Raw genomic sequence first — 19,267 nt, 5'->3', positions numbered from 1 at the left:
TTACATTACTCCAAACTTAATGACATCTTTTAGGAGCATCGCTGCCATCTACTGTTCAGATACAGAATGTTTTTGGGGTTTTTTTTTGACAGGGCTTCTGTGGTTCTGATGTTTCATATGTTCTGATGTGTCTCTGTATCCAGTTACTCTGTGGTTCTGCTGCTTTCACATAGAAATTTTTCACATCATTTACATTTCTGATTTAAATTATTTAATTTAGAAAAATCCCATCAAACCTGAAGTGAAGGGGATTGGCTACAACTGCATGTGAAATAAGCAAAAGTGATGCGAGTAGATTTGAAAAGCAAAACTATTTAACCCCAACCAGAACCAGCATGTTTCTGAAGGATGGTAAATGCAGATCAGTGTGATAACATCAAACACAGAAAATAAATAAAACCAACTTAAAATCAGTAACAATGTGCTGAACATCTGTAAATAATAAAATGTCCAATGCATTAATGACACCTGAAGGAAAAGCCATGAAAAGATGAGCAAATTAAACCAATTTTAAATATTATAATTAAAAATCGCTCAATTAAAGAATTTGATATAAAAATTGTGTAGTGTCAAGAAGAAATCTCAACAGTGATGCTAAAAACACTCTTATACTGAAAGAATATATGCATGTGATCATATTTACATGTAAATATATGTAGTTTTCTTTTATATTTTACAATAAACATTTGGTTTTGTACAATGAAAGTCACTAAAGAAGAGCTGGGTTCAAATTAGCTTTATTTGGAGTGTCAATAATGATAATAAATGAAACAGTTTGCTTCATGAAAAAGGCTTGTAAAGCACAGGAACTTAAACTTTGGGCAGTTTTTGACAGAAAGAAAAAAACAATGCAACAAAAAAAAAAAGGACAGATGAACAATGTGGGAAAATCTGACTGATGAAAATGGAGTTCCCTTTCAATTTCTTTCAATTTTAAATGTTTTTCCTAAGTAGCTTAGTTGAACAATCTGTGCAGATTTCAAGCAATAAAATCCTGAAAGGATATGGAAGGACATCATCTCAGTGCAAAAACAAAATGTTTTACAGTTTCACTGCGAGCATGGCGCTCTTACGTAACAGAAAGATATCTGAGCAAAACTGAACGAAATCCTTCCAGCAAGTAGAATCAGTGAGAGGACAAAATAATTGGCTGAAATATTAAAAATCTTTACACAGATTTAAACTGTGATGAGATGCTTTACCAAGTTTGATCCAGTCACTTGTTTTTGTCTTAATTTCTTCTACTTTGGAAACTTATAACTTCACACTTTTAAAGACTTGACTTTTCTACATTTCTAAATAAATTACTACAAATCTATTTGTACCCGTTGAATAGTCGTCACATGTTATCTGTAGGCTCAAACACTGATTTTTGGAGTAACATAAGCATAATGCATTTGTAGGATCTGGACTAATTTCGATCAGCTCCGTTTTGAAAATGTTTGGACGGTTCCAATAATGTAAAATCCTAGACTAAAAACAGATTACTTAAAGCACAGTAGAAAAAAAAAATTGGTGTCTTCATTTTGTTTCAAGAGATTTCTATAAAAAATATCAGCTATTGTGCTTTGTTGAATATTTTAAACCCAGTTTAGGAACCACTGGTTCAGTTTAATCTGAATTTAATGCTGTCTGGAGACCAAACAGGGAGTTCAATAATAATTCTTCACTATGCAAAACCAAGATACCCATGGCTAAAATGTTAAATATGTAATTTGGCAAGTCAAAGACAAAAGCATGGGAATTTAATATAGATAAATGTCAATTGGTTGGTTTTGAAAATGTAAGAAAGAAAAAGAGTAAGATCAAGCTTTTTTTTTTTCCTTTTTTTTTTTTTTTTACTTATCCAGATCTGGAAAATGCTACAAAGCTCATACTTTTCAAGAACCTTTTGCACCACAGAACCCATCAATAACAGAGGTTTCATCGAATCGCCTTGTCCAAAAGGTACCATTAGGAGGAGCATTTCACAGATATCTTGAGTTGCCTTTGTGGGCATAAATGACACTCAGTATTACGTAACTCCACCGTTTTTAACGTGTGAAACAAAATGAAACCATGATAAACGTAACAGGAAAGTGAATCTGAAGAAAGTACCTCTCTGGACATGCATCTGTCTTTAAACAACATTTCAGAAAACAAAGAGTCACATGTGAAGACTGTTAATAAATAACTACTTCCGAGGAGTGACACGCAACCTCTGCGTTTTTTAGACTAATAAACAACAAATTATCAATAAGTATCGACAGATAAACACAGATGCCTGATATCTCTAATATGCACAGTAGCCCTTGTAACACAACATTCATCAGCAAACGACCTCCTTTTGGTTGTCTAAGTAAGGAAATATGAAAATAACAAAAAGAAAAAAAAAAGCTTTGACCTGGACTCAAAATAAAACTTTACACTATAAACAAACACAACAGATATCAAAGTTGTAAAATATTAAAAGTCAATATGTCTAAAATAGTACTTCCAAAAGCACATTGCTGACAGTATTTACATTATTGTTACAGCCTTACACAGGTATGGACTAAAAAAAGAAAAAAAAGAAGAGATTAGAGGCAACAAAAGTAGAGTAAAACAGGTGGATCAGAGCTGAAACTAAATAAAGAGACCGTTTGGCTCCAGTGTTGGCTGCCTGCTCTCACCTGCTGTAAGACACATTGGGTGATTTAAACCTGCACTGGTTTTCAGTACATCCTTTACTGCACACAGTGGGAAGGTTTCTTACTACATTCAACTGATACCAAAACAGTTTGGCATTTTAAACCATCAATTAATCAACTAGCCTGACTAGCATCAACATGGCAAAACTCTTTAGTTACAGGAGTGATGGGGATCCATTTCACAAAACTGCATCTCTTATTTCCGCACTGCTGAGGAACGTCGCGCCGCCTCGTCTTCGTACATAAAATCGGATGTTTTGAAATATTTTATAGCCTAAATGGTTGGGTGTTTGAGACGCAGCAGGGGCGAAGGAGGTCTGTTTCAATCTTTGAACCATGATTGTCTAATAAAGCACAAGGTTTAGATGAGAACTGCGGAGGAGGTTTGGTCGACAGCATAAAACACAAGGAGTGTGTGGTGAGTCTGACAACAATCAGACGGACAATTAGAACCACCCTGAGCTATCAAGTAAAACTGACAGGACTCATCTCAGAAACCTTTCATCCAGAAGGAGCTTTTGATTATTGCTCTGATCTGGATACTGGGAGTTAAGGGACAGAGTCCAAAAATAGTGCAAACACTGCTGCTGTCTTGAAGATGCACCCCCACCTGCTCGCTATCGGGGCGGATTCAGGTTGACTTAACCTTCCTAAGACAATTTTCTCATAGCTTCTAAGTTGTTTTCTATCCACCGTTTGTTCAGCCTGATGGTTTCCAGAGCCTCCTGCACGCTCCTCATCTGAGAGCCGCGCTGCTTCAGGCTGGAGAAGAACGCCTGAACCTGCAAGAGACACACAGTGATCCAAGGACTCTTAGTCATTCAAAGCAGGTTTACAGACTTTAACGTATTAATATCCTTTGAACTTGTTCTTGTCACATTACAAACTCAAAACTCAGACCAACATAACAAGTAGGGTATAAATGTATCTCATACATGGTTTTAACAATTAAAACCCCTGAAGAGTGTGGTGTGAATATGCATTTAGCCACAGTGAGTCAACACTTTGTAAATCAGACACTGCTGGAAGTATTTTTGTGTTTCTTTTTACCGAATTTGAAAATAATTCTACAAACATCTTTACTCATTTTTACCTAATCATCGTTGCAAAAATAGCTAAAGCACAGTCAGATTAACAGGAGACAACAACTGCCATAAAAGTCCAAATGTACGTCAGTCTGGGCTTTGACTGGGCCAATCTTAAACGTGGATCTGCTTTGATCTAAACAGTTTCATTGTAGCTCTGGTTGTGTGTTTTGGGTCATTAAACTTCCACCCCAGTCAAGTATTTTGCAGTATCTACAGGTTCCCTTTTAACTCTGATCCCACCAGAGAAAAATGACTAATTAAGTGACTTGTGAAGCCAATAAGCTACACTTGGTTTTATCTCAGGGTATCAGAACAGAGCCGGTTCACAATTGTGCGCTAATCTGTGTTTGTCAATCTCATGAAACCATATTGTACATCTCCAATATTTACATACCTGATCAAGATGCACCTGTGTGGAGAACTGGGAGGTAGTGGATTTGACGATTGTCTGAATGGCAAAGGAGCCCACAGGAAACCTGCAGCCAGAAGCACAGGAAGCTATAATGATACTCAGAAGTCCAGATCCTTTAATTAGCAGGTAAATTAATCCTGGGATGTATTTTAAGACAGGGATCTGATGAGACTTACTTCTCTATGAGGCGGTCCCAGTTTACTTGTATAAAATCCCAAGCAAACAAATAGCCAGCAAATCCGTTACACACAGTGTTGATGATCAGAGGCAGCTCCTGTGTCTGGATGATATTCCCTCTCAGACCTGGCCTTGAGAATCCTGCACAGATCAAAATAAAGAGACTTTAGCAGCAAACAATGCAACCCTAAGTGAGACCACAATGCAACACGATGTTTGTAAAGAAGGATATTGGGAGAGGAATAAAAATAAGCAAAAAGCTTTTGTTTCCAGGATTGGCCTGAGTTTCTTTTTATCTCCTTGACAACTCTGACCCGGTTCTCTTGTCACTGCTGTAGACTTGGTTCTGTCTTGTTTTGTATATAGAACAAACTGTCCAGTTTTGGTTTCATCTTTCCAAAAGACCTTCTACTTCCTCATGTTTGTTGCTTGTGGCAAACTCCAAACTCGACTTTATTTCAATGTTTTTCTCATCACTTGTCCATAAAGGTCAGATTTGTGGAGTGGAAGAGCAATAGTTGTGATGTGAACCGATTTGTTCTCTGCAGCTCCACCAGAGTGACTCCATTTACTAATTTGTTGACATCTAAATACAACTGACTGCACTAGATTTTATTTAGCAGAATCAAAGAAAAGGAAAATGATTTTCAAGCAAAGATTTTTGAAAACCATTAATCATTTCTTTTACACTTAAAGAATGATGCACTACTTTGTGTTGGTCTATGACATGAAATCCAAATAAGTCTAAGTTTATAAAGTAAAATGTGCAAGACTTTAAAGAACTGCTGTGAACTTCAGCTTAAATATATATAAAATCACACAGACCCTTACCATGCAATACGATGTGGGTCTTGAGTGGATGCCAGGCCTTTTAGCATCTTTCGCTTCTGCGCATCATTGGTGGTAGTTGCGTACAAGGTGAACAAAGTTTGCCAGCTGTCGTCTGACTGAGCAGCCACTGTAAACACAGCTTGCTGCAAATCACCTGGGATCCTACAGAAGTAAATATGAAAACACAAACATTAGAATACTTATTTTTAGGACTCTTGCTTTCCTCTTCCTACTAACACACATTTTGTCATGATTCTGGCCCGTCTGCCTGCTTTGTTTTTCTCCTCAGCCTTCACCTCTCCAATCAGGCTCATCTGGTTGACCTGCATGCTGCTGCGCTGCAGCACAATCAGGCTCATGTCATCCACCTGTTCACCAGCAGTTTTAGTCAGCTCTCCGCAGGCAGATGGTGCCAGATTTGTGAAAGCCTTCAGTGTGAGTAGATATCCAGCGTTACCTCCTTTGCCTAACCACAATCACAATTCTTGTCTCCTGGATTTCCCTGCCTTGCCTAGCCCACGTCGGATACTTCACTGGCTTCTGATTTCTGGACCCGACCCTGTTTCTGCCTCTTGACCTCTGCCTCGCCCCTGGGTTTGTCTGCCTGAGATTGTCTTCACATGCCTGACCTGTTTCCTGTCCCCTGACCTCCGAATTCTGATTTCCCCTGAGCTCATAACCTGCTACCAGTGTTCAACCTCTGGCTCAGTCTCCATCTTGCAGAGGTGTTCTGTACAACCGAGCCCTGAGAAAATGGCTCACCACCACTTTCCTGAGGAACCAGGAACCTTCCTGTGTTCTCCACAGCACCTTGAGAAGGTTAGTGGCTTTCTCTATTGAGCCTTGACACCCAAGATTAAAACCCACTAACCTGGTTCTCTGCCCTCGGGTTCCTGTCCTAGTGCTGGTGGTCGCCTGTCCCACACCTGATTATCAATAAACCCTTTGCTTTTCAATTTTCTGTCTGGCTGAAATTTCGGGTCCTCTGTTCTGAACATTACACATTTTCTGAACTCTTACAAAATTAAAAGCCTGTTTCTGTTTGCAAAAGGATGTTAAGGTATTTTTTGTGAAGCGATCACAAACCACGACCACGTTTCTTGTCGTGGTCGTGATCGAGTTCCTGAGTTCTTTACTTACTTGCTGGTAAAATTGGAGTCTGTGTAGTTTTTGAACAGGGATTTGGCTTTGGCAACGTAGCCTTCATTATTCAGAGCGCAGGCCGTTGAGATGAGGGCTGAGCGCAGCTCCTGTTTCGATAGACTCTCCTCCTCCTCCCAGGTTTGACTTTCCATCAGAGAACCAAATTGATGCTGAATGTAATCCTGTTGCATAGAGAAAAAAATAATAAATAACTCGATTCCACAGCAACATTTGGACTTATTTTACAAAAGTAATGTAGTTTATAACTTAAAGTGCTCATCCTTTAAATTTCAGGATGACAATAAAAAAAAATTTGTTTTACTGTTTAGATTAAATTTAAACACCAACTGACTTTCCAAAGCACTCATTTGCAAAGTACCTTCATTCGAGCTGCCAAGTCAGACTCCTGCCTTTTATCGAGCAGCCTGTAGATGCTGTTCAGCTGCAGCAGAGCTTCTGTCACAGGAGCCGTCTCCGTTTCGTTAGGCATGAAGCTCAACAGCTGGCATGCTTGTACAAAAGGGACACGTCCCAGTCTAACGACCAAACAAAGCAGGGAGAAAAGATCGAACACTGAAGTGAAATATTGGAGTAAAATTGCTTATTTAATCACAGACTATGCATGCATGTTAGCTATGTAGAACATCACTGAAATGTTAATTTATTCAAGTAAATCAACACAACTCTGAACCAGAGAAAGCAGACACGTTTTACCATAGGTAAAAAATAAAAACTGGGCTGTTGCTCAGGCGCTCAAAGCCCTCTTATCAGATGAAATTAAATTTTAATTTGTAAATCAAGGTTACAGATTCTGGAGGAATTGACAATTAGTGTTTATCTGGGAAGACAAGTCATCTGATGGTGTTGGTCTGCTGTGTTTTATCAAGCCCAAATTCAGCGCAGGCATTTACCAGGAAATGTTAGTTACTGTATATGGACATGCTGACTTAAGACTTGACATCTACCCTCCCTACCAAAAGTAACAATGCCTGTCTGAATGATCCAGGGTATATCTGCACTTGATTGATCAGTAACTATAATTTAGATGAGCTGAGGTGCGCAGTTAAAGCCAAACGGGCAAAGACTGATCACCTCTGTGACAATGATTTTCATCATTTGAATTACTGAAGCAAATTAACTATTTGATGTCATAATTTATTTTGGTGCACTCACAAAGTAAGAAAACAATATTCAGATGTTTACCTGGAGAGAGCAAAGATGTTATGTATGACTGAGGCTCGGTCTTCAGCTGTGAGAACGTTGATGTTTTCGGACAAAGCGTCATGAATAGCACTCCAACCATCGTGTCCGTAGTCGACAATGTAGAAGCCGGTATTCTTGTAGTTCAACTTTAGCCACTTTACGCTTTCTGGTACCTTTAAACTTTCTGAGATACACAAACATTTGTCATTGCAGAGTCCAAAACAATGTGACAGAGAGTGTTACGGCAGGGTTAAGCGTTACACTGTACCTGACTTTTTACTCAGATTGAACATCTGTCTGCACGCCGGGGCCAAGCTACAGCTGTCGTTCACAAATGTGATGGGAATATTCCACTGTCTGAAATGGAGATCGCAGCACCGTTGGGTTTCATGCTGCATTTCTCTTACTGATGAGTGTGTTGATGAAACTCACCTGGGTGCTTTTGTGGTGTTGTCAGATGTGAGCAGAAAAGGCTCCTGGGAGAAGGTCACCATGTCGCCTTTGCGACTCACAGTGACCAATGGGAAGCCTTTCTGTGATGTCCATGAACTCATCATCTCAGAAATATTCTTACGCGGGTTGGAAACCTCAACATGCAGGAAATAAGTAAAATGACAGAAGGAGTTATTTGAAGTGTTACAGGTGAATGATAATTAAGATTTTGGTGAATATATAAATAGAGGAAAAAATCAAACATCTGCTAACAGAGTTCAAGATCCTCTAATGCAGCTTTAGTTTAAAACCAAACTGGGTGATAAGGATCAATAAGTGATGAACAGGCAGCAGGAAGGAAACGTTACGCTTGCAGACACCTAATCAGTAAACTGATGGCTCAGAGTTCAAAGCCTCAGAGATATTATGCAAAAGTCATTACCAAATATTTCACATGACAAACATATGTATATGAAGTGTAAAGCTCCTGGGAAACTAATCTAGTTATTCCAAATGGTAAAACTAACAAAAAAGGGTTCTTGTTACAGGAAACAAAGTACTGTTTTCGGTCTGCATGAAAGAGACGTGATGACAAAGATCTCTGACCAGAGATGCAGTGATGAGGTTTTTACGTTCCTCTTCCAGTTTTTCTTTAAGGGCCAACCTGTTCATTCTTATTTTCTTTTTAAGCACTAAAAGCAACTCATTTGTTAATATTTAATCAACTTAGGACTGATAAAAGCAAAAAGCTGCAGGCAAATTGACAGAAGTACCAGTTTTAAATCCAGCAGAAAATCTACTACTTGTGTTTGCAAACTGAAATGGGAGCTTTCAGTGTTAATGCATCCATTGAAAATGAAATAAATTTAGATGTATCCATGTTGGACATGCATGTTGAGGATAAGAGTCAATCGATTACCCACTAAGACATCATTTAAATAACCGTGCACATATCGACCCCATGTATAGGCAAACGCATACCTGTGTAAGGCTGTTCCAAAGGTCCACCGTTTCTGTATTTAATCCACTAAATGATTTCAGATACCGAATAATGCCCTTTTTGAACTGCTGCTCCTCTGGCAGTGATGCATTCAGCATCAGGAGAATTGAAGCACCCTGGAGAGTAGAGGCACAAAACACCAACAATTAAAACCAAGATGGATCATTAGCCACAGCTGCAGCTGACTGTGAGGTCCAGCAGAGAAATTTCTCTTAAGTAAGAAATTGGATATGAATATTTGGCAAAAGAACACGGAGCCTCTAGTAAACTAAACAAGTTATAAACTACCCTAATGTATCTTTATACTTTGCGTTTACGAAGCCAGGCTTTCTGGTAATCTTTAAAAGTTATCTTGTTCAATAGTTCTATGTGCTTTTTAAACATTTTTTATAGTTTTTCTTTGAACTTTGGCTGCTTTTAAACAGTTTCCTGTTCACTTTTTTTTTAAAGTAATTAAACATAATTGCAAATTGTGATGAGTTGGCTTAAAAATAGGAAAGCAGGCAAATGGAGGACAAAGAATCAGCATAAGGTAAAAAGCCAGCATCAACAGCAGATGAATAATATGTGAAGGACATCTCTTCAAGAAACTGGAAAATAATCCAGCAAAAACTTGAGAGATAAGTCTTTTATTACCTTTTAAATGTAATAGAAGAAGTGACCTATCAGAGTAATAAGAGATTATTAATCCCTAAACACATTAACATGTATATTCCTAAGGATCTAACACAATAAACGTATATTATTCTGTTGATTATCAGGTTCTGAACTTAGAATAAGTGTAAAATTAGTTAAAGAAAAAGCAAAAAACATTTAGCAAGCCCAATCAAATACAGATCAGAACATCTGTGACATGAAAACAAAAAAAAAGTGAACTCTTCTTGGAAGCAAGACAAAGAAATCTTGGTCAAAGACCTTTTTGTATTTTATATAACACTCAAAGCTGTACCTTTTCATAGGAGACCTGAGTCAAACATTTCCTCGATTTGTTCTGGCGTGTTAACCTCTGTCGACACAGGGTGGGAGGAGTTTAGCGCATCTTTGTCCAGGGCTCTGAACCGCACAGTCAGGAATAAATAACCCTGCAAAACAATTCAAGCAAGACTCATTGAAAAAGTTCTCAAATTCATCCACCAGAAATATTATGTACACAGAGGTCAAATGTTCAAGCCTACAGTGTCAAAACTGGGCATTATTTCCTGCAGTGACATGTACTCCATGTAGGTGGCGAAGCCTTCGTTGAGCCACAGGTCGTTCCACCAGCTCATGGTTACCAAGTTTCCAAACCACTGAAACAGAGATGGACCAGCAAACCAAACATAATCACACTCTGCTCCTGGTGTCAAAAAAAAATAAAAATAAAAATAACTACCTGATGAGCGATCTCATGGGCTATTACAGAGGCTACTACTTGTTTTTCAAAAGAGGAGGAGTTGTTGTCCAGCAGTAAGGTGGTCTCCCTGAAAGTGATGAGCCCCCAGTTCTCCATGGCTCCTGCCAGGAAGTCAGGAATGGCCACCAAGTCTGACAAAACAGAAATGAAGCAAAAGTGTGACAGGATGATAACAAAAAGGTGTAGAAAGATAAAAGTTGTACAGGTGAGTGGTTCTGCTCACCTAGTTTCTTTAGTGGGTATTCAATCTCAAAGAATTTGTTGTAAAATTGCAGCAGTTTGGAAGCTGTGTCCAAAGCGAAGCCAGTCTGTTCTTTCTTATCTGGCACAGAATATACAGAGACCTACAACCAACAGATGTGAATATGCATCACAAATAGACACAAAGTAAAATACAACACCAAAGCAATGTTTTCAAATTAATTATTGATGATTATGGTTTGAACCCACAGCCAAACATGGCCATTTGTAAACCTACATTTGTTCCTGAAGCACTGCTGCTGACAGAGGTGAAGTTAGCAACTATGAAGGCCACCAGATAAGTGCTCATGTTGACGTTGGTCTTCTCAAACTCATCCTGCTCAAGGCCACTGGAAAGAAGTGTGGTTTTGGCCTGAAACGCAGAGTGCTAGAGTTAAATAACTACAAGGCCAACATGCAGGGAAATAAAGGTGGTTTTGAAAATCAGAAAGTAAGGAAATAAAAACTGTGTCCACATGAGGAGCTGCAAATCTGTCTATTTATTGCATAGACAGTAGTGCACACTACAAAAAGATTTTAGTTGGTACAACCCATCAGCCGGATGTATGGCTTGGGCTTTTACTTTCAGACTGATGTGCCAAAATTTTGCCTTAAGGTTTCCACAAAATGTTATCAGTATGTCATCTACGTTGAGAAGCCCATTAGTCACTCCTGCAAAAAAAACACCCACAGAACATGATGCTGCCACGGCCACAGGTTTTCCCCTTTTTCCTCAAATATAACAATGGTCATTGGGCTTCATGGGAACATTTAAACTATTGATTTATCCCACCAGGAGACATGTCTCCCATGACTAATCTGTTTTATATGTTGTGTTTTGAGTAATGGCCTCTTTAATCACCAGGTGGCCTTTCAGCCCATGTTGGTACTTGTTCTCATCAGCTTTAAAAAGCTTTCCCAAACTGTTTAAAGACATACTAATCCTAGTGCATGTAAATACCTACACCCGAGCAAAGTAGTAAATTATGTCTTTCATTATTCTGGCATTCAGCAAATATAAAAAAGTTTGGTAATTGTAAATGTTCTGAAACAAGAAAAGTACATTTTGAGTTAATGTCAGTGAGGAAAATACGGTTATGTTTATCTACACAGTCTATAAACACTGATTTTAACTGTAGATCTTGTAAAGGATTTTTAAGCAGTTTAACAAAACATATGCAACACAAAACTGAGTTCTGTCTGTTGTAACAATTTATAATTCTAAAAAAAATATAAGTTGTCATTGTTTCAAGCAAACTGGAAAAATGGAGATAAACTACACAACTTTTGCCATCTTCATGGATTTAGAAATAATTGGCTTTTGAACAAGCAGACTGGTTCTGCAGATTTTTGTTTCATGACTCAGATCAGGGATCACACACTGAACAACTGGACATGGAGGGATCATAAACTACAGGATTTATCAAACCAACTAAAGTCATCTGAACACGTCAAACTCTTGCAGGATAACAATTTGAGGCAATCATACCTGTAGGTGGTGGTAAAAGAAGAATTTCAACAAGTTCTCATGTATAAAATAAAGGATTAATTTGGATTATATTTTTATGGGGGTTTTTTCTGTGCTGCAAGATGCAGAGACTTTTTTATGTGGGGTTATGAGACATGACGCCAAGTGTTGGGCTTATTTTTAAAACTCTTAATATTTCTCCCTTGACAGAAAGCACACAAATATTTAAACTATAACAAACAACTTAATTCTAATTTAAAATGTTTTATACATAAATATGAATTACTTCAAATTGAACCAGAATCACACACAGAATGCACTGACACTATTTAGCAAATTGTTTTAAATTAGTAAATTTAAGAAGATTTTTGCATTTAAGTTAAATTCCTCTTATTCTTATTCAATTTAGACTTTCATCTGAGTTACTGATCTCATTTTTCACTTCCTTTAAATGGAAGCAGAGCACTCTACTTGGACCCTTTTTATCTTACAGGTAAATCACTAATTGAACAATACCTTAGGCATGTTGGAAAGACTCATGTAGCTTTGGTTTCTGTTGATTTTTATCAGGAAGGTGGCTTTGAAAGACGGCTCATCAAAACAAGGGAAGGCCTTCCTGGCTGAAAGCGGCTCAAACTGTGTTGCTGCAAGAACTCTATGAATAGAAGATGAAGGTTATTAGGCACGTGTTTTCAAATCAATAAGAAAAGTCAAACATGCTTTTTATTGTGGTCTTCATAGCCTTCATTAGTGTCCCAGCAAGAGACATTAACAAAATGTCCTCCACGAATAAATTTAACACAAATATTATTCATAAAATTTACCTTTTGTTTCTGTATTGATCAGTATATGAGCTATTGTAGAAACCATCGTAGCTGTGTGAGAGGTTAGCATTGTATTCAAATGTCAAAACACACTGTTGGTCTGTTTTCAGCTCCTCCGGGAACTTCACAGCAATCTGCTGTCGGGGTTTGTACTCCAGTACAGTCACGTCACGGGCCTGCCCGCTGCCCAGCTGGAAGAGAAGACGTGTCCAATAAGCAACAAGACGGAAAGAGAAAAGTCCAAAGTTAATAACTTAACCAATCCCCTTTCAACCCAACCTTAAACGTAGCTTTGGTAATGTTGAGATTAGTAGCATGGAGCACAATCCGCTTTGTGTTGTGAAGTACAGACATTTCAATGGCAGCTTTGCCGGTAAAGGTCATGGAGTCAAGGTCGGGGGTGAAGGTGAGGTCATAGCTGAGAGGTCGTATGCTGTGAGGCAGTCGGAGTTCGGCCCATGGAAACAGTTCTCCGTTTGTGGAATTAGGGTAGACTGGCTCCAGGGGTGTGGTCTTATTTGGCTGAGGACAACCAGCCTGTAGAAGGATAGAGGTTAAAGAGTGAGCCAGAGAGTCAAACAGGTAAATGTGTATACTTCTTAAGAGTTATTCTCCCTACCTTGGTGAAGGTGCAGCCAGGTAGGAAGTACAGCACCATGGTCAACGAGGCTACGATCACCAGGACAAACACACACACAACCATTGTACGAGCTGAGGGTCGTGAACATGACCTGAAAACAAAAATAAATATCAATATTACCTTTTTAATCAACTGAAGTGCATATGTGTATGTCATATGATTGAAATTTTTCAAAGTAGAACAGTGTTTTAGTTGCATAGATGTCTTAAACGGTTTAAAATAGCTGTAAAAATTTACGACCCACATGGAAGACAACAAAAATATTATGTCAACTTAATAAATAACCTAATAATGAATAATATTTTTTTTCAGACAGCATATAAATCCTGTTTTAGCCATTTTACATTGGCTCGCCATTTAGTTTATATCCACTTGACTTCAATGTTTTACTCCTTTAAAGCCCTGATGACGGGATAACTTTATCACATGCTTTACATTTTTCCATGATTTATTTATTTATATTTTAACTGTTAAGCACTTTGTTGTTTTGATCCTGTTGTAAGAAAGCTAAATCAAAACCGTGCATTTTCTTACTAATCTACTTATTACCGTTATAACAAAAAATATAACACATTTACTTGGGAGAATTTTCCTTTAACACCTTAGTGATCCAACTTCAACTCCATTTATATTCAGTAAGCTTCATTACTAGAGACCCACCAATAAATCACTCAGAGCTCGGAGTCTGACAGTTATTCCTCGATCGGCTCAGATTGATGATTGGCAGATTAAATTTTAGAAAGTCTCAATATTCTTTCCAAGACAATAAGTGCATAAAAACTAAGAAGTCCCACTCTTTTTGGTAAATAAATGCATCAACCAACAGCATGCACTTCGAGGCACTCTTTGTGTTTGCTATGACATAGGCAGGTCAGACTTCAAAAGAAGGCTGACACTGGCTGAAATCAGTGTCAGCCAGAAAACTCATAATCAATATCTCTATTTATTGAAGTAATTGCCAACAAGTCAAATAAAATGCCTGTGTTCAAACTAAACTGTATGAATTACAGCCGTTTTCGTAAAAAAGCAGTTAGTAGAAGATAAAGTAATCTCAAACAGTAAGTCCGGATCAGAAGTGGGAATCTTCACTTATATATTAGGCATGTATTTAAAGACATAATCAGCAAAACTCCCTGGACAGCAAGAAATTGCTGCAAGAAATTGGACACAAAATTACATTTCGTGCATCTCTAACCATCACTTCAAATACAGATATTTGAAAAAGAAATGAACATTCACTTAACAATGACATATCCCAGGATCCAACCATGACTAACTCCTAAGAGAAGATAATAAATCTAAAGAAATTATTTAAGATATCAACAGCAAAGAGCTGAGTGTTACCTTGGTGGAGATTGCCTGACATAAGGGGACGAGCTGGACCTGTGAGAAGAGCTGCGGTTCATAAAGGACATTCCTAGGAGACGTGCAGAAGACTCGCAGTCCTCTTCATCATCATCCATGTCGTTTTCTCCCAGGCCACGCACCAGCAACCGTGAGCTGCGAGGCTCATATGCCACCTCATCCGGGTCAAGAGTGGGAAATGTCTACAGGACAAATCACTGTGTGATTATTCAGAAAAAAATGCCTTCCAGTGTAAACTAACAGTGGAAAGACAACAGGCACGGACACATAAAAATAATAACTAAATTACAGGTGCTGCCTTTGTTATGTATTTATTTATTTTTTTCCACATAACAGCAACAAACTACACATTATTTTATTGGGATTCTGTGACAGACCAGCATAATGAGCACTAAATATGAAGTGGAAGGAAAAGTAGGAATGGATTTTAAGAAAGTTTAACAAATAAAAATCCTAAAGGTTTTCTGTTCTCTTTACTTTGACTGACATTAAATCCAGTGCGACCAGTTGCCTTCAGATGCCAGCAGTGTAGAAAAAAGGCTCCACCTGTGTGCAATTTAATCTCTGTGTAAATACGACAGTTCTGGTGGTGGCAGCATCATGCTGTGAGACTGCCTTTCTTCAGCAGGGACAAAGAAACTGGTTTCATTAGATAACTGATCCTGGAATAAAGCCTGTTGCATACTGCAAACGACTTGGAAATAAAGAGCAGAGAGAAGAACATTAACTGTAGTTTAGATCAAAGCATATTCTTGTATTAAAATGGCCTAGTCAAAGTACAGAATACATCCAATTAGGAATCAGTGGAGAGACCTAAAAACTGATCTTCACAGACGTCTCCAATCAAAACTCATTGAGCTTAAGCTGTTTTGCAAACAAGAAAGGGGAAAAACTTCACTCTCTAGAGTCTAAAAGATTTACATCTCTTACTGTGAAACATAGTTCTGCAAAGTACTGTCCCGGAGGGTGGGTGGGGTTGAAAAGACATACAAGCAACATTGGTATCATTTTCATCCTGCTTTGCAAGAACGCACATCTTTGTGTTAGTCTTTCACGTAAAATCCAAAGAAAATATTTTGATTATCTAGTTTGTTGTAAGTGACAAACTAGAAGTATGAAAGTTTTTGCAAGGCAACACAGGATCGAGTTTCAGTGTAAATGCATAAAAAAAAACAATAGGAGGGGGCATTATGCTGTTTGGTTCTGCAAACTGTTACAAACATTCATCATATTCACCAGCACATCTGTTTGGTAACAACTAGATCATGTTATGAAATGTGCAATTTTGTGCAATTTTAACTGTTTTCAATGATGAAAATATGAACCGGCATACTGGAAATGTGTTGGAGTCTTTGGCCAGATCCACCACATCAGGCTCTTCTTCGAACATGCTGTTCTCGATCATGTTCCTCGGCAGGTTAGCTCGTTCTGTGAAGCACAAAGAAAAGAAAACAAGTGATTCTCAAACGGGAAATTGAGCTGTGCTTGTGAGAGGTATACCCGAGCAGAATACAAATGTCGAATTACATCGGCACAAAGTGAGCTTGATCTGTTTATGTTTGCAGACTTTGAGGGGCGAATTTTCTCATAACATGGTGACATACTGTATATGCAGTATTAATATAAACACTTGATTCTGCGTTTTTACAGTTTCCTGTTAGCACACTTTCTACCTTTCTTCCCCCTGCTAAATAAAACAGGTTTGTCAGCCTGCACAGACATTTTAGTTCCCATATAAATAAGATGGCTATCATTGAACAAATCTCACCGAGGTGGTTTATTTAGCTGCCACAAAATTGAGCGACTACAGAGGCGTACAGCAGCTACGCCTCGATTGCTGAAGCACAAGCAATAGATTCACCGTCTCTGTTTCTTCATGTGCAAAGGCTGAACAGAAAAAACCTTCACTTCCTCAAACCAAAATGCATCTTCAGCAACAGGAAAAGAATAAAGCTTTGTTTGACTAAATGCATGCCATTTTCAGCCAGACAGACTCTTTACTCCCAAAGTAATTTGTGAAACAATCAGAAGCATGGTCAGCTTCCTAATTCAATAACTCCATAACTAAGATACTATGCACTATGTCCTGACAATCTAGCCATGCTTTTGTAGGTGATGAGCAGTGCATTGTATTATATATCTGATGGATGCCAGTGGAAAGCAGAAAGTGTAAACACCTTCTTAAGACACGCAGTTCACTTTAGGCTGATGACGACAAACACAGCGTTTACCTCCACAAAAATATGTCAGCAGCCAAGGCAAGTGAAAGCAGTATTATCTGAGTCTGTGTTTGCTTAGTTATAGTGTTTCTGACATGACTTCAACACAGTCGCTCTGTCTGGACCACGCTGCTGTGGTATGAACATCTATTAATAGGCAAGGAGCTAAGTAGTTCAGTGCTGTGTAATGTCCAGAAGAGTTTATGACAAAAATAATAGCCAGTCAGTCACAATATGCTATGGAGGCCATCACTTTTAACACCTTTGCAGTATTGCTACGTTATCACGGTAAAATACAACAAATGTAACCACAAAGACATGTTTGTGAGAGTGTGACAGGGAGTGAATAGGCTTCTTATCACCAATTTAAATGAAATATGTAAATATGCGGCAGTAATATTGGCCCATATTGCTGACTGTGGCTTTCATGTTACTCAAAACATTTAGCATCTTTACCCTACTGTCAAACCCAGCAAACGTATTCATGGTGCTTTAACGTTTTACCACATTATGACCACAAACTATGATGCATTTTGTTTGGAGAAGAGAGAGGTTTGCAATACACCAACACACATGACTGTATAGTTTCGCAATGCATACTGGTGGCAGCAACATCATGCTGTAGGGCCTTGAGCTGAGACAAGGAAGTTGGTTAAGAGTTGATGAGACGATGGAAGCAGCTATACAGAGAGGTGTTTCCTTTCCCTACAGTAACACACGACATTTGTGTTTATTTCTAAAATAAAATCACCTCCAATATATGTTAAAAATTATGGTTTTAAAGTGACAAAATGTGGAAAACCTTGAAGGGTATGGTTACTTTTGCAATAACCCACAGTTACGTATGGATCAGTAGCTACAGTTTGTTCCTATGTTCAGCTCATGAGTACACAACATAAACACTACATGCTGCAGAGGAAAGGCATATAGTTAGAGTTTTGTTTTGACATTCTTTCACTGTCTGATCAAAAATCTGATTGTGAAATACAAGTTTGCTCTTGTATCAACAACAACAAAAAAAAGAGACAAACACAACTAAGATCTGATAGAGACAAAATAGGGAAGTTGAACTGCTGTGATTTGACTGCTTCACAGTTTGCTTTATAGCTGATGTACTGTTTGCTTTAATAACTCCCAGGGACAACATAAGTGGGTTGAAACTCTTTTATAACTCTTTACAGAACATTTCCAGTTATAAACTAATAGGCTTCAACCTGAGTAGATACAGGAGTAAACACCGCAGCAGTGCTTTCACTTTGAACAGGAAAACAAGTTTCTGTTTGTTTTTTTTCCCAATAAGCTACCTTATAAATCCTAATCACAACGTTGTTTAGCTCATCATATCTAAATATGTCTGCTTAGCATCCAGCAAAGTCAGTCAATGTAGCTGTCATCGTGTCACCGCAGCACACTGACCCGACAGTCATTATCTGGCCTGCTGGTGGCAGCTAAAGACACTGCTACTCACCGTCCTCCGTTCTTACCTGCAGTGTTACTGTCAAACAAATCCATGGTGGTTTATCTGGAAAAACTCCCTCTTGTCCAGAAATAACTGGGAAAACTCTGGACGTTCAAGGACGTCCGACCGAGGCGATGTTTTCTGGCTAGCCACAACCCGCCGCAGGCTCACAGTCGGTATCAGCAGCCTCCCCCCACTGTCACAGGCTGAACAGCATTCAGACGGCTAACGTTAGCCGCTCCCAACTTTACCCATCATGGTTGGCTTGTTAAGGAAAACGGGTAAGCAGAATAGATTTGTCTTTGTACTTTGCTGCTTAAAAACGCAAAAACAAACCTCAGTTCTGCGTGTTAGGCTAGCTATAGTTGGATTAAATGACTCTTTTCCTGCTATCCTGACCAGTTGTTGACGACGTTCCGTCAAGTTGCAGGGCTAACATCTAATTGGATGATACTATCAGGGGGCGGAGCTAGAGCGCCATACATACAAATGTACCAGAGTGGTCAATGCATTTGTTTAGCATCTGCAGGGTTTGCGTACAAACAGTGGGTTACCGTCCATTTCCACCAAGACTATGTAACAATCTACCTCTGGTGGCAGGCAGGTAATTGTAAAAAATTAAAGATCAATACAGAATATAGTTTTTACACTTGTTTATGCTTAATTTAACATACATTTGATCATTTTTCATCTTTGAGCAGAAC

At 38.5% G+C, this 19,267-nt stretch overlaps 1 protein-coding gene across 1 annotated transcript; it reads right to left on the bottom strand.

The window, feature by feature from the left end:
• Positions 1 to 721: 721 nt before the first annotated feature.
• lnpep (leucyl/cystinyl aminopeptidase) lies at positions 722 to 18,999 on the bottom strand. The gene is given in 24 exon segments (XM_032578282.1): positions 722 to 3,451; positions 4,152 to 4,233; positions 4,346 to 4,473; positions 4,475 to 4,487; positions 5,178 to 5,339; positions 6,318 to 6,502; positions 6,700 to 6,856; positions 7,524 to 7,707; positions 7,792 to 7,880; positions 7,956 to 8,110; positions 8,937 to 9,071; positions 9,905 to 9,919; positions 9,921 to 10,037; positions 10,131 to 10,244; positions 10,328 to 10,479; positions 10,572 to 10,692; positions 10,827 to 10,961; positions 12,573 to 12,711; positions 12,881 to 13,071; positions 13,160 to 13,417; positions 13,500 to 13,611; positions 14,865 to 15,067; positions 16,219 to 16,313; positions 18,589 to 18,999. Coding segments are annotated over 24 exon segments (3,102 nt in total). The 5' UTR covers positions 18,617 to 18,999; the 3' UTR covers positions 722 to 3,319.
• Between the last annotated feature and the right edge of the window lie 268 nt (positions 19,000 to 19,267).

Source organism: Xiphophorus hellerii, chromosome 12, assembly GCF_003331165.1.
Source record: "Xiphophorus hellerii strain 12219 chromosome 12, Xiphophorus_hellerii-4.1, whole genome shotgun sequence".
NCBI lineage: Eukaryota > Metazoa > Chordata > Actinopteri > Cyprinodontiformes > Poeciliidae > Xiphophorus > Xiphophorus hellerii.
This window is presented reverse-complemented; position numbering and strand designations above follow the sequence as displayed.